A 14,786-nucleotide genomic window follows, 5' to 3' on the forward strand; every position below is an offset into this window, starting at 1 on the left:
CTGATTTATTAGACAAACTCGCGCACTCTAATTTATTGGAGAATTTTTTATTATTTTTTTTTTTAAAAAAAGCGCCAGCTTGCGAATTCGTCTTTTTTTCCCAGAAGAAGAGCGGCCGTTCCCAAACTTGCCCACCGAGAGGCGCCTTTTCCTTGGGAGATCGCCTCAGGAATCCGGAGAACCGGCGCGGGCTGCAAGTTCCGCGGGAGAAAGAAACGGTAAAATGCGTGCATTTAAGATGGATCTCACCTCTTCCCCTCCCCCACCCCGCAATTCGGGATAACACAACCAGATAAGACATTTGAACAGATTAACAAGAGTTGGAAGGGACCTCGTAGGTCATCTAGTCCAACCCCCCCCTCCCGCCCAAGCAGGAGACTCTCTTATCTTCACCATTTCTGACGGATGGCAGTCCAGGCAGAAATCCATGCTGGGAAAGTCAACTAAAGGCTAGCCCACGCATTCCCACCCCCCCCCCCGGACCCCCGCGCGCACGCAAGCAAACGCGTTCAGATGCACTCGCGCATTTCAAAAAAGGGAGTTTGCATCAGATTGCAGCTCGTGCACGGAAACTAGGCAGCGCACATGCTGCAAAAAACCCACGCCGGAGACGCAACCGGGGCTTCTGATTTGCAACTCTTTCCTTCCTTCCCTCCTTCCTTCCTTTCCTCCCTGCCTCCTTCTCTCCTTCCTTCTTTCCCTCCCTCCTTCCTTTCTTCCCTCCCTCCCTCCTTCCTTCCCTTCCTCCCTCCCTCCTTCTCTCATCCCTGCCTTCTTCCCTCCCTCCTTCTCTCCTTCCTTCCCTCCCTCCCTCCTTTCTTCCTTCCCTCCCTCCTTCTCTCCTTCCTTCCTTCCCTCCCTCCCTTTCTTCCATTCTTCCCTTTCTGAGGCTCTCGTCCCTCCCTCTCTCTCTCCACCCGAGCGCCCCCCCCTCCCCTCGCCCCCTCCCTGGGCGGTAGATGGGTAGAGAAGGCGAGCCCGCCGCTCAACCTAACGCAGAAGTTTCCTCCAGCCCCTCCCGCTCTTATTGGGGCCGTTTCCCATTGGGTTTCGCGCAGCTTTCTCTCCGCCCCGGCCAGCGGCTCCGCTCCCCCGCCCTCCCCTCCCCTCCGCTGCTGCTGCTGCTGCTGCTTCGCCAGCCTTGGCCAAGGCGAGGGAGGGCTCGCTGGCGATCGCCTGCACCGGGCAAAGCAGCGGGAGCGGCCGCGCTCCACCCCGTCGGTAGCCCGAGGCGTCCAGCCGAAGCAGCAAGGGAGGCAAGAGCCGCCCGCGGAAAGCCTCCGGCTGCAGCCCAGAAGGGGAAGCGGCGGCGGCGGCGGCGGCGTCCCAGCGCTGCCCGGCAGTTCTGGATCGGGGAGGAGGGCGGCTTCCTCCGCTGGAATTTGCCCCCCTCTTGCCGCAGGGCTCGCTTCCTCTTGGCGCGCCGCAGCTGCCCGGGGACCCGCCGCTCCGCTGATTTGCGGGCAGCCGCTCTCGCCTCGCTCCCGAGGGGGACGCCCCGCTGCAGCCGTCCGGACCCATGGCGACCGGGGCGCTCGATCCCGTTTACGGACTTTCGGAAGAAGAAGTAAGTCCGGCCGTCGGGAAAGGTTGGGGGGGGGGAGAGGCGGTCGCCGCCGCTCAGGGCGGGCTGGGGAACCTCGGCTCAGCCGGCTCCTTCCTTCCTTCCCTCCTTCCCCCGGCTCGGCGAACGGGGAAGTCCCCAGCCGCGCGGGTGGGACGGGGGTGGCGGTCCCTGGAGGGGGCCGAGCGGGATTGTCTGAGACCGACGGAGGGAGGGATGCCCGCCCCACTTTCTTTCACCCCAAGGCAGGGCGTGGGGCTTTCCGAGCTTCTTAGAGCCACCGAGCGATCCCTGCTAAAGCAGGCTGCCCAATCGATTGTCTCTTTCTTTCCCTTCTTTCTTTCCCTCTTTCCTTCTTTCTTTCCCTCTTTCTTTCCCTCTTTCTTTCTTTCCCTTTTCCCTCCTTCTTTCTTTCTTTCTTTCTTTCCCTTCTTTCTTTCCCTCTTTCTTCCTTCCTTTCATCTTTCTTTCCTCCCTTTCCCTTTTCCGTTTCTTTCTTTCTTTCTTTCTTTCTTTCTTTCTTTTTTCCCTTCTTTCTTTTCCTCTTTCTTCCTTCCTTTCCTCTTTCTTTCTTTCCCTCTTTCTTCCTTTCTTTCATCTTTCTTTCTTTCTTTCTTTCCCTTCTCCCTTTCTTTTTCTCCGTGCCTCCCTTCTTTCCTTTTTTCCTTTCTTTCCCTCTTTCCCTTCTTTCTTTCCCTTCTTTCTTTTTTCTTTCTTTCCTTTCTTTCTTTTTCTTTCTTTCCTTTCTTTCCCTTTTTCCTTTCTTTCTTTCTTTCCCTTCTTTCTTTCCCTCTTCCTTCCTTCCTTTCATCTTTCTTTCTTTCTTTCCCTCTTTCTTCCTTTCTTTCATCTTTCTTTCTTTCCCTTCTCTCTTTCTTTTTCTCCGTGCCTCCCTTCTTTCCTTTTTTCCTTTCTTTCCCTCTTTCCCTTCTTTCTTTCCCTTCTTTCTTTCCCTTCTTTCTTTTTTCTTTCTTTCCTTTCTTTCTTTTTCTTTCTTTCCTTTCTTTCCCTTTTTCCTTTCTTTCTTTCTTTCCCTTCTTTCTTTCCCTCTTCCTTCCTTCCTTTCATCTTTCTTTCTTTCTTTCCCTCTTTCTTCCTTTCTTTCATCTTTCTTTCTTTCCCTTCTCTCTTTCTTTTTCTCCGTGCCTCCCTTCTTTCCTTTTTTCCTTTCTTGAGCGAGGAGGGTTGGCTCTGAGCGGGTGTCCCCCCCTCCTCCCCCCCAGCCAGGGAGGGTATTTTTTTTCCCAAGCGTCTTCCCTTAACTCGCGTCTGCTTCTCCAAAGCAAAATAAAAAATAAAATAAAATAAAGATTAGACGTTCTAACACACGCGGTAAAGATGAAGAGGTGACAATGAAGGAAATTCGGCTCTAACAGGTTCGGCTTCCCTTTGAAGCCAGGGGGCTATGAAGAATGAGGAGTAGGGAGGGAGAGAATCGGAGAGAAAGGAATGAGAAATGGGAATGCCTGAGCAGATCCTGTTATCTGTAACGGGCAGGTGAATGGAGAATGGAATGGGTGGAGAATAGCATCGCTTCCATCAAGCCCCCTCCTCAATTCAAGAGAGCCTCCCAGTGGAAAATGCCTGCATGTTTTGTTCCTTTGCATTTTGGATGGAATTGGGGAAAATCATTTGCACGTTTGACATTTCCCCCCCACCCATCCACCCTAGGGATTTTAAATCTGTTCCTTGTCCATGGGAAGGTTAGTGTGTTAGTGAATCATAGCAGAAATAATGGGCATTCCCCCCCCCCCCCGTTTATGTGTGTGTATGTGTGTTTGCAGGAAGAAAGAATTAAAATCATGGCAGAACAGACTTCCTAGACTAGAGACACTGAGTCTTTTGCTGGAATTAATTGTTTATATTTGCTGTTAGAAAGGGCCAGTGGACAAGTGGATGTCCTCGGCTAACCCCCTCTTCCCAAAGAGGCAGGCTCAGGAAGAAATTGAAAAAGGGAACCCCAAACCATAAAGAAGTCCCAGTTTTGGAGAGTTGACTGAGAGCCAGAGCTTGTGAGATGAGAGGATGGTGGAGCCTAAATAGCAATACCAACAGCACTTAGACTTATATACCGCTTCACAGTACTTTACAGCCCTCTCGAAGTGGTTTACAGAGTCAGCCTATTGCCCCCAACATTCTGGCTCCTCATTTTACTGAATTCTTAGTTTTTAGATATTATTCTATTAAAGGAATTGCTTTCTCAAAGCCATTTCTGGGCAAACTTAAGAAGGCGGCTTTGTTACATCACACAGGGACCACTTGCTTCTCTGTTCAGAAAGTGGCATGCCAGAGCAGGAGTCAGCAACTCGTAGCTCTGGAGCCGCATGTGGCTCCTTCATCCCTCTGCTGCGGCTCCCTGTCACTCAAAATATGTGTCACAATCGCCAATGTGCGACACCCGCCGGCACACAGTTTATTGAACTTTTTGACCCCCAGTAGGCCAACCATGGATAAATATTTAAGTTTTTTTTATACATAGCATAAAGGTAAAAAAACGATACATGCAGTGTTATCTTCATTTTAGATGTCAAAAGGGTTTTTGTGGCTCCTGGTGTTTTCTTTTCTGTGGGAAACAGGTCCAAATGGCTCTTTGAGTGTTTAAGGTTGCCGACCCCTGTGCTAGAGAAAGGGAGGAAAGCTGGCAGACAAGGAATATAAGCTGAGCTGGGAGGAGGAACTATCCATCTTCCTGTGCCTACAGAAAAATCATGAAATCCAGTCCTACCTCCTTCCCTTTACTGATTGATAGGATTTGTGTTGTGATCGTTAAGTTTCTTGGAGAATCCGTTCTTTGTTTTCCACTGCATGCTTTTTTGGTACTCTTTCCAGGGAGCGGTGATACATATGAACCCATTAACATCTGCTAGGCTCCAGTGTTCTGCTTAATATATGCACTCCCCCCCCCCCAGTTTGTGTGTGTTTTATTGCATTTGAAGAGACTCTTAAAGGTGCATTTAACAGTACACTCATACTGGATTAAACAACATGATATCTTTCTGTTTTAGATGATTTAGAAACACATCAATAACTGATCAGTAGTGTGTGCGCCGGTTAAAATCTCAAGTGTAGCATATTGAACTAAAGTCAGTTTGCGTAACCATGGTTGACATTTTATTTTTTTTTTAATTTGATTTATATGCCGCCCTTCTCCGAAGACTCAGGGCGGCTTACAATGTGCTCAGCAATAGCCTTCATCCTTTTGTATATTTATACAAAGTCAGCTTATTGCCCCCACAACTGGGTCCTCAATTTACCTACCTTAGAAAGGATGGAAGGCTGTGTCAACCTTGAGCCTTGGTGAGATTCGAACCCTGCAGTAATTGCAGGCAGCTGGTCTTAATAACCAGCTTAATAACAGGGTGCCTTAAACCCCTGTACTACCAAGACATTGACCGCAATAGTCTAGTAGTCAACCATGGTTGACATTGACCTTAGTAGCACCCAAACAAAACAAATTACATTTTGACTTAGAAATAAGTCAACAAAAACCAGGACTTTGGTAGGGCTCCATAAGCTATCTGGGAAGCCAACAGATTAGATATTCTTATGGTGGCATTGTTATTAATCCATTATTGCTCTTTAGTTCCTTGTCTAGGTTCTAAACTCCAATAGCTGTTTTAAAAACCCGAAACAATCAGCCAACATAATATTTTCACAATTCTGGAGGCAAACAAGCCGATCTGAAACGAGGAGATTCTGTTGCATGTGTAAAGGTATCACCCAACCTTGATTAACAAAAAGGTTTCACTGCATGAAATCAGCTTTTTCTCTGTGTAGTGTCTCCAGGCTAAAGATTGCTTCTCATCCTGAACATTTGATGTTGCTTTAACCAGATTTTTTTTTGGCTGTTTGTTATTAACTATAAAATTCACAGGAGATAAACCTACAAGCTGTTAAATTGTACAAGAGCCTTTTGTGCCTGAATGGGCTCAAATATGAATTGGTACTTTTTGAAGATGAGTTTGTCACAGTTTCTACTTCTGGCAGTCAAATATGTTTATTTTATTACGGGGATTGTAATATTAGAGTTCTCTCGCCCCCCCCCCCCCCCTGTCAGTCTAGGGTGTGAGACAGTTTTTTCTTAACCTTAGCAACTTTAAAAGATTTGGATTTCAATTCCCAGAATTCTCTAGCCAGCTTGGTTTATCTATGTATAACGCAGCCCTAGTTAAACCTTGGCCCTACATTATAATGGAATCATTAGGAGGTATGTTTGGATGAGAAGGTGAAAAATCCTAAGGGGAAAAGTCCCTTGTATTTGACTAGAAACCAATGTAATGTGTAATAATGTGATGCCCAAAGAGTAAGGATGACTTATTTCAATCTGGCAAGAGGGCACATTCAAGGATAAGGTTGCTTGTTGAAAGCTTGCTCTTCTGTGAATGGATCAAGATTCCTTTGGGTTGCAGCCCAGCATAACCAATTGTTTTATTTATGCTTCCTATTCAGATACTACCAGGCAGCTTGCCCACTGTAAGTTGTCAAGGAGTGTCAAAATTGTAGACCGGTGCATCTGAACCTGTCAAGGCAAGCTTTGGAAGAGCATTGAACGAACAGGGTTTTTGGTTTGTTTTGGTTTGTTGGTGGTTGTCCTTTTTTGCTCCATTTCTTAAGTGCAAGCGGAATGAAATATTACAATTCTAAAAAGCAAGTTTTCTAATTGAGGAACGAATCCAGGAATGTTGTGTTTGGATTAAGATTGGCTTCTTTTGTCTTTGCTCCCTTTTGCATCCACGCTTCCTTTTGATTCTTCCTAATTATTACTAAATCATAGGAAATAGGGAAACTTTGATTGAATTGCACATATGAAAATCACCCAGACTCAACTCCCAGGTTGAGTCGCTGCCTATTCCTACTCTTCAGCAGAACTATGTGTTGGCTTTGTAGGTGAATAGATCGGTGAAGGCCACCTTCTTATTTTTTATTTTTTTTTATTAAACAAAAACATAAGACAAAAATACTTACAAACATGAATACATAACGACAATACAAAAAAAAAAAAAAGAAACAAACTAACTAACAACTAACATTGGTTCAGCCTATTGGTTGACTTCTAGAAAACTGTTGCATCGGTGATTATTTTCTATTTCACCTCTATTTCTCTTTTAAAGATCTATTTTATGTGCTTACTTATTTTTACTTTTTTACATATCCAAGACTTAACTTTATACTCTATTTTTAAATTTTTCTCTCTATGTAAGTATCTATTATTTCTATACATCCTTCTAATAACCGTTCTAACTATTTATACATACAGTCATGTGGTCTACCTCCTATGTGATTGTCGGTGTTTCTTGGTTATGTTTTGTATAGGTATTATTTTATCAATCCTATCTTTCCCTCTAGCCAGGAATACCATCTTTGCCAGACTGCATAATAATCAGCGTCCTCTTTCTCTTGTAGCTCTTTTGTGAGTCTGTCCATTTCTGCACATTCTGTTATTTTTGCAATTATTTTTTCTTCTGTTGGTAATAGTTCTGATTTCCAATTTTGAGCATATACTATGCGTGCTGCTGTTAAGATGTGAATAATGAGATATTTTATCTCTTTAGTCTGTTGTGGTGTGATCATTCCAAATAAAAAAAATTCTGGTTTCATATCGACCTTCTGCTTTGTTATTTCTTCAATCATTAACTTGATTTCTTGCCAGTAATGTTGTGCTCTTCTACAAGATCACCAGAGATGGTAATATGACCCCTTTTGCGACTTGCATTTCCAACACATTGGTGACACATTTGGAAACATTTTCGCCAGACGTGCCAGTGGGAGGTGCCATCTGTAAAACATCTTGTAGAGGTTTTCTTTATATGGTATCGACATTGTCAGTTTGAGATTTTCTATCCATAATTTGTCCCATTTTTCCAATTCTATGTTGTGGCCTATATTTTTTGCCCATGTTATCATATTTTCTTTGACCGTTTCCTCCTCCAATTTATCGTTTATTAAATATCTGTCTTTGCTCTCTTTTGCATCCACGCTTCCTTTTGATTCTTCCTAATTATTACTAAATCATAGGAAATAGGGAAACTTTGATTGAATTACACATATGAAAATCACCCAGACTTCTATTATGGAGTCCCAGGTTGAGTCGCTGCCTATTCCTACTCTTCAGCAGAACTATGTGTTGACTTTGTAGGTGAATAGATCGGTGAAGGCCACCTTCTTAAACAAGCTTACTTAAGATGCTTCCCATCGAAATCAATGGCATTGCTGCCAACAGGTGAAAGCCCCTTTTGCCCTTCCCCAAATCATTTATCCTTGTTTAAGGATCAGGCATTTGCAGCTGAACCTGTTGGTTGCTATCCATTTCTTCAGAGATGGTAGAGTAAGAGGCTTGGGTGCATTTCATAAATTGCTATCCCGTAGTTTAGAGATCCCCAACCTTTCCGGCTTTGCAGACTGCGGGGCAGGGGGGGGAGATGGTTCTGTGTGAGCGGCTGGCAATCACGGCTACAGCTTGCATAAGTGGGGATGCGCTTGTGCATACTCGGCCGCCATTTCCCTGGCCCGGTTGCAAATACCTCATGGCCCACTAGTGGGTCATGTCCCAGAGGTTGGGGACTTCTGCCATAGTTGGTTATGTGAACTCCTATCTTTAAGGGGGGGGGTTCTTCAAGGAGGCCCTTTTCACTTTGCTGAGTTTGGTGTGAAAACCCTGTACAATATCAGCAATTTTAGCTTTTAAGTTTTCTTCAATCTTGTTACTCCTTCTGCAGACGATGAACGCAGCCTAAAATGAATCCTCTTCACTGGTGTACGTACTTGACTTACAATTGAGCTCAACATTTCTGTTGCTTTGTTAAGTGAATTTTGCCCCGTCTTACGATCTTCCTTGCCATATTTGTTAAATGAATCATTCAGTTGTTAATTTAGTAAACTGGTTGTTAAGTGAATCTGGCTTCTCCATTGATTGCAAAAGGGGATCACATGACACACACACCCCCTCGGGACACTGCGATTGTCATAAATATGAGTCAGTTGCCAAGCGGCTGAATTTTTGATCACGTGACCACGGGGATGCTGCAATGGTTGTAAGGGTGAAAAACGGTCATAAGTCACTTTTAACAGTGCCATTGTAACTTCAAACGGTCATTAAATGAGCTGTTGTAAGTCGAGGGCTATCTGTATGAAACAATTGGTAACTAAAGTTTTTGATCAACAATTTTTCTAGGATCAGTCTTCTGGTCTTTGCCTGGCTACTTAAATTCTCAGGAACTTTAAGACAATTCGATTTATATTTTCTATTGGCATCAAGAGGCACTCAGGAAAAATGAAGATAAAGATGAAACCAGAAACTTTTCTTTTTGGTTTAATGGAAAAAGATTTCAAATTTTTTTTTGGAAACTTGATCTTATATATATGTTGACAGCAGCAAGACTACTGTATGCACAAAAATCGAAGGACACTTCAATTCCTACTATGGACAAATGGTTGCAGAAGTTGATGGAGTTGGCTGAAATGGCTTAATTGAGTGTTTTGATTAAAGAAAAGACTATAAATACTTTTGTTGCTACATGGAAACCACTTGTGGACTTTGTGCTTGAGGTGGGAAAAAAATGAAGCTTTGATTTTGGGTTTTACTGATTAGACTGATTTGTTGTTACAGAAATGGCTAGGTTATATTATTATGGAAAAGTAAAAAGTTGAGGTTTGATGTTAATCAGAGGTGGGTTTATAATATTCTTACCACTGGTTTGCCGCATGCACATGCCTTCCGTGCATGCGCCTTGCTTGCGCCTTCCGCACATGCGCCCCAGTGGTGGGTTTCAAATTTTTTTACTACCGGTTCTGTGGGTGTGGCTTGGTGGGTGTGGCTTGGTGGGCATGGGAGGGAAGGATACTGTAAAATCTCCATTCCCACCCCACTCCAGGGGAAGGTTACTGCAAAATCCCCATTTCCTCCTGATCAGCTGGGACTCGGGAGGCAGAGAATAGATGGGGGCGGGGCCAGTCAGAATTTTTACTACCGGTTCTCCGAACTACTCAAAATTTCCGCTACCGGTTCTCCAGAACTGGTCAGAACCTGCTGAAACCCAGCTCTGATGCGCCTGCCCTTGAAAACGTGGCTAAATAGGAAGGTATTACGCCAGGGTGGGTGGCCAGGCCCAACTGCAGTCACCGCTACTTGTTCGCTCGGTTGAATACCACCACTGATGTTAATGCTTTATTCTACTGCAACAGAGGGAGTCAGAAGTCAACGTCTTTTTTTCTTCTCCCCCCTCCCCCAGTTCTCTTTTCCTTTTTCCTCCCCACTGTGTCCTACTATTTGCTTTTGCATTGTTGTATTTTATTCTATAATCTAATAAAAAATGTTTTGTTTTTTTTAAAAGAGGCACTTAGTCAATCCGTCTGCCCGCCACCGCTTTAAACCAAGCAGATGAAGTCTTCCAAATTGACAAGCAATTGTTTGTACCAAAGATGATTTATGGCCTCTCGTTAAAGGAGTGTAGGTTCCTCCGGTGTTGGGAACGGGGATATGTTTATATGTAGGGAAGTTTGCCAGAGGTGAAATGGTTGTGAAAGAAAACCTGCGTTATCAGCCTTTGCTTGGGATAATTCCGTACAATTGGGGAAAGCTGACCTTCATAAGAACAACCGCGACTTGGGCACTTCCATAGGCCAAAAAAAGGAGAAGCACGATTTACAAGATTGGAAACTACAACAGAAACACATTAAAAACAATAATCTGCCATTGGAGCTCGTGTTGTTGCATAGCCAAGATTTCTTACGTATGATATCATCCAGATTCAGCGAGATCCAAATTCTAGAATTCCAAATACCACAGCCAGAAAACAAGGTGTTTGGGAAAAGATTAATCTTAGCAAAATAACCTACTGCTGTTCTTATGTTTTATTTCCCTGTGTAACTTGCTTTTGTTTTTGGGGTTTTTTTTTGGTGGCGATGGTAAAAATTGGAAGGAACACACATAACATCGTCTTTCCGTTTGAAGTCTAAATGAATGACTTTTTAAATTATCTTGGGAGATCCTGGAAACCCTGTGAGGATTGGGTGGTTTGAAGATAAATCACTCTGGATAATTTGTCAAATATGGTTTTTTTAATATACTGGCATTATTTTTTCTTATCTTAGCCCCACATGCTTTTTGAAGCGTGCCTGTCCTCCAGGCCAGTTGTTTGACATGACCTCTGCCACATGTGGGTTAAAGCTTTATGCCTTAGAGCTCCTTTGGACATCAGTGATGGTGGTAACACAGGAGATAGGGCCTCTCGGGGGGCCAGGAAGGAATGCCAGTCTCCTTGAAAGAAGCAGTGGAGTTTCCCCCCCCCCAAAAAATTTTGTCTGGGCCCTATTTTGACTAACCATCGGCCTGTCTCCAACCTTTGATTTTTGAAGAAGGTTGATGAGAAGGTGGCAGGAGATCAATTGTAGGGTAAAGGTAAACGTTCCTCTTGCACATATGTGCTAGTCATTCCCGACTCTAGAGGGAGGTGCTCATCTCCATTTCAAAGCCGAAGAGCCAGCGCTGTCCGAAGACATCTCCGTGGTCATGTGGTCGGCATGACTAAACGCCAAAGGCGCACAGAACACTGTTACCTTCCCACCAAAGGTGGTCCCTATTTTTCTACTTGCATTCTTTACGTGCTTTCAAACTGCTAGATTGGCAGAAGCTGGGACAAGTAACGGGAGCTCACCCTGTTACGCGGCACTAGGGATTTGAACCGCTGATCTGCCGACCTTTCAGTCTTAGCCACTGAGCCACCGCATCCCTTAGATCAATTGTACAGCGTCCTAAAAGAATTGGATTATTAAGACTCCATTTAATCTGCATTCAGGAATAGACCTGGGTTGGTTGCCAGTGTTATTTCCTGGAGGTTGGGGCGGAGATGGTCTCCTTTTGTTCTCAGCAACATTTACTACTACCAGCCACAGGTCATCTTCTGAAATCCTTGAAGTCAGTGTGTTCCGGTCCTACCTGAGCAGATTGTGGTCAGTGGGAAGGGACAGATCAGCCCAGTAGGCACCCCCTGGCTCAACACTCTTCCCTCTGCTTTTTAATGTTTATATCAGTGTTTCTCAACCTTGGCAAACTTGAAGATGTGTGGACTTCAACTCCCAGAATTCCCCAGCCATCTTAGCTAATCTACATAAATGTGTATGCTGATAATACACAGCTTTGTATCACAACTCTAGCCCTACAGTCTGCTTTGAAGAACACTTGGAAGCTGCAGTTGGGTCAGAAGGCAGCAAATCCTGATTTGTTGAAAGATAATCTTTTCTGTGACATCTTGGTGGTGGGCCTGCATTGGCTTAACAGATTCTAAATAAAATGTTGGTTTTGATCTATAAAGCCCCATACAGGAGTCAAAAGAATCACATTCTTCATAAGCAGTTGACCTGTTGGATACATGTTCCCTGCAAAAATCTGTTAATGGTCTCCAAATTTGAGAGGTTAAAACAATAGTTCTTATTTTATGGAATAGGGACCAGGTTAGCTCCTTCCTGATGACATTTTGTCAGCTGATGATAGAGTAGAGTAGAGAGTAGAGTGTAGAGAGTAGAGTAGAGTAGAGAAGAGAATAACAGAGTTGGAAGGGACCTTGGAGGTCTTCTAGTCCAACCACCTGCTTAGGCAGGAAACTCTACACCACTTCAGATAAATGCTTATCCAACCTCTTCTTAAAAACTTCCAGTGTTGGAGCATTCACAACTTCTGGAGGCAAGTTGTTCCACTGATTAATTGTTCTAACTGTCAGGAAATTTCTCCTTAGTTCTAAATTGCTTCTCTCCTTGATTAGTTTCCATCCATTGCTTCTTCTCCTGCCTTCAGGTGCTTTGGAGAATAGCTTGACTCCCTCTTCTTTGTGGCAGCCTCTGAGATATCAGAATACTGCTATCATGTGGCCCCCAGTCCTTCTTTTCATTAAACTCGACATATCCAAATCCAATTAACTGAACTTCTCTGTAGAACATTTGGAAGAGGAGGACTTGACTCTGTTTGAGGTCATAGTATTGATTTTACATTTTATTGTTCATAGCAAAATTTTACTTATTAACTGCATCCTGAATGACTGAATTAGTGAATGTATGTATGATTTAGGCACAAAAAATAATAATAATGATGCACTACTGCCCCAAAAGTAGAAAGTTCAACAATCATCCTTGGGGCTTGGGTGCTTCCTAGGATTGACCTAAACAGATCGGAGGAACTTGAAGTCTTCTTAGGGTTGCTGACCAACACCAGCTGGTGGATTCAGCTGCCCAGCTAAAGAGTTGTGGTGCAGCAACATTGGGAAATCCCTGCATTCCCAGCCCATCCTGTAAAATACTGTAATGGTAAGAGCTATGTGAAATGCATCAAATAATCTTTGTTATGCGCAGCACAGACCAGACGTAAATCCAACAGACTGAACCCAAGAGAAAACATGTGAAAGTGACAAACAGAGCTTAGAAATTTCCCCCAGAAATTCATAACATCTTGAGCCTGTTATTTTTGGCCGTTGTTACTTCACTGTTATGTGAGGTTGAAATAAGGAAATGTCTCAAACAAACAGCCCAGAGATCATTAAGAGGAAGAAGTGTGGCTGACAATTCACAAACCTGGAAGTGGTTTGTATCAGTGTACAGATCTTTGGGGCATCAGAATTAGGCATACAGATAAATATTCAAAGGGTACTTTTCCCCCCCTGAATGGAAGAATCTTTCTTACAATTTAGCAGCTGTGCCATTTTGTTCTAACCAGATTGAAAGACTCTGTCTGTGTGTATGTGCTTGCATCTATAACGTGGGTGGAGTATAGACTCCACTCTTAGTTCAGAATTCTAAGGGTAATATTATTTATGATTACAAAACATTTTCCTGTGCTTAAATCAGAAAGCGAGAGAAAAGCCTTACAGAACCAGGAAGAAGATGGAATGGAATCAACTTGGCTGGTTTTCATGTGTGAGCCAGTTAATTCCAAATGAAAATCAAATTTTGCAGGCCAAATGAAAATAGCAAGCAAATCAGCATAGTCTCGAGGAAACAGCATTTTTCCCTAATATCTGCTGTCACTTACCCTAAGCCCGCTTTCCTTTTGTCACAGCCAGTAGTGGTTAAGATATTTGGATAAGGATGGAAAAAAACAGCTTTGTGTCCATTCTCAGCCATGGAAACTCACTGAGTGAGTTTAGGCTGGTTATATCTCAATTTCTACCTCATAGGGTTGCTCTGAGGGAGTAAAATGAAGGGTGATCCCCATGGAAGGTACCTCATTTTCTTGGACAGGCAGGATATAAATTTAACCTGGTTTACAAATTTTATTAGTCTATCAAAATATAAAATACACAGTAAAATGAAAATAATGGGAAAGTAGGGAAAGAAAAATGGAAGAGTAAAAGTTGCTACCAGTTCTCCCGATCCGGGGCGAACCGGTAGCAATCCACCACTGGTATACAGTTATGTGATTGCTCTTTTTAGGTAAAAGTCTAGTATTTCTTGCAACTGTTCGTGTCTTCCCAAAATGCTTGAAGCGAAATCCTATAGGTGTCTGGTGACCTGAGCCAAAATGTCTCCAGGTTCTTGATGCTGAATTAACTGAACAGTTCATTGCTTAGCAATCAAGTTTAATTGATTCTGTAACTCTTGAATTATGAAAAGCTCAATAAAGCTGTTCTCCATTTGAATTCCCTGAGTTTGTTCTTCTATGGTGTATTCTTACTATGTTTCCCCCAAAATAAGACCCTGTCTTATATATTTTTTGCCACCAAAAAAAGGCACCAGGTCTTATTTTCAGGGGGGATGTCCACTGACTCACCTCACTTGTGTCCGTCGCCCCCGGCCTCCTTTTCGCTGTCAGAGGCCTTCAGGAATTTCTTTGGCTTCAGATAGTTCCAGCCAGGCCTTGCACACCTTGGCTTATTTCTTCTGCAGCCAGCAAGGCTTTCCTGAAGGCTTCTGTAACCGATAACAGAGCTCCGGATTGATCCGGCCTGGCTGCAACTATCCAAAGGTAAGTAGTAGGGGAGCTCCACCTGCCCATCCCCTTCCTAGCTTAATTCTTACTCGTGCACCCTGGAGTGGGTGGGGTCTTAATCAGGGCTTATTTTGGGGCACACATGTAAAAATCAAGCTAGGACTTACTTTCTGAGTAGGTCATATTTTTGGGGAAACACGATAGTTCATTGAAGATGTAATGATGTAGTTGTGGGCTTCTCCAACCTGATGCAACTTGATTGGGTTGGGATTGCAAAATCTCCAGCCAGATAGCCTTGGCATCTTGTGA

General features: G+C 43.8%; 1 protein-coding gene across 8 annotated transcripts in view; it reads left to right on the plus strand.

Moving 5' to 3' along the window:
* Positions 1-654: 654 nt before the first annotated feature.
* NEDD4L (NEDD4 like E3 ubiquitin protein ligase) overlaps positions 655-14,786 on the plus strand; it is a 340,414-nt gene continuing 326,282 nt past the window's right edge. For 7 of the 8 annotated variants that reach the window (XM_034442471.3, XM_087885595.1, XM_087885596.1 and 4 more), the window contains exon 1: positions 1,026-1,567. In XM_034442471.3, the coding sequence (XP_034298362.2) occupies positions 1,520-1,567 (48 nt within the window). In that variant the 5' untranslated portion in view covers positions 1,026-1,519. Of the gene's footprint in view, positions 1,568-14,786 lie in introns of all 8 variants that reach the window. The other variant, XM_034442472.3, reaches the window with a different exon arrangement.

Source organism: Pantherophis guttatus, chromosome 2 (genome assembly GCF_059756535.1).
Source record: "Pantherophis guttatus breed Tessera chromosome 2, ASM5975653v1, whole genome shotgun sequence".
In the NCBI taxonomy this organism is placed as follows: Eukaryota; Metazoa; Chordata; class Lepidosauria; order Squamata; family Colubridae; genus Pantherophis; species Pantherophis guttatus.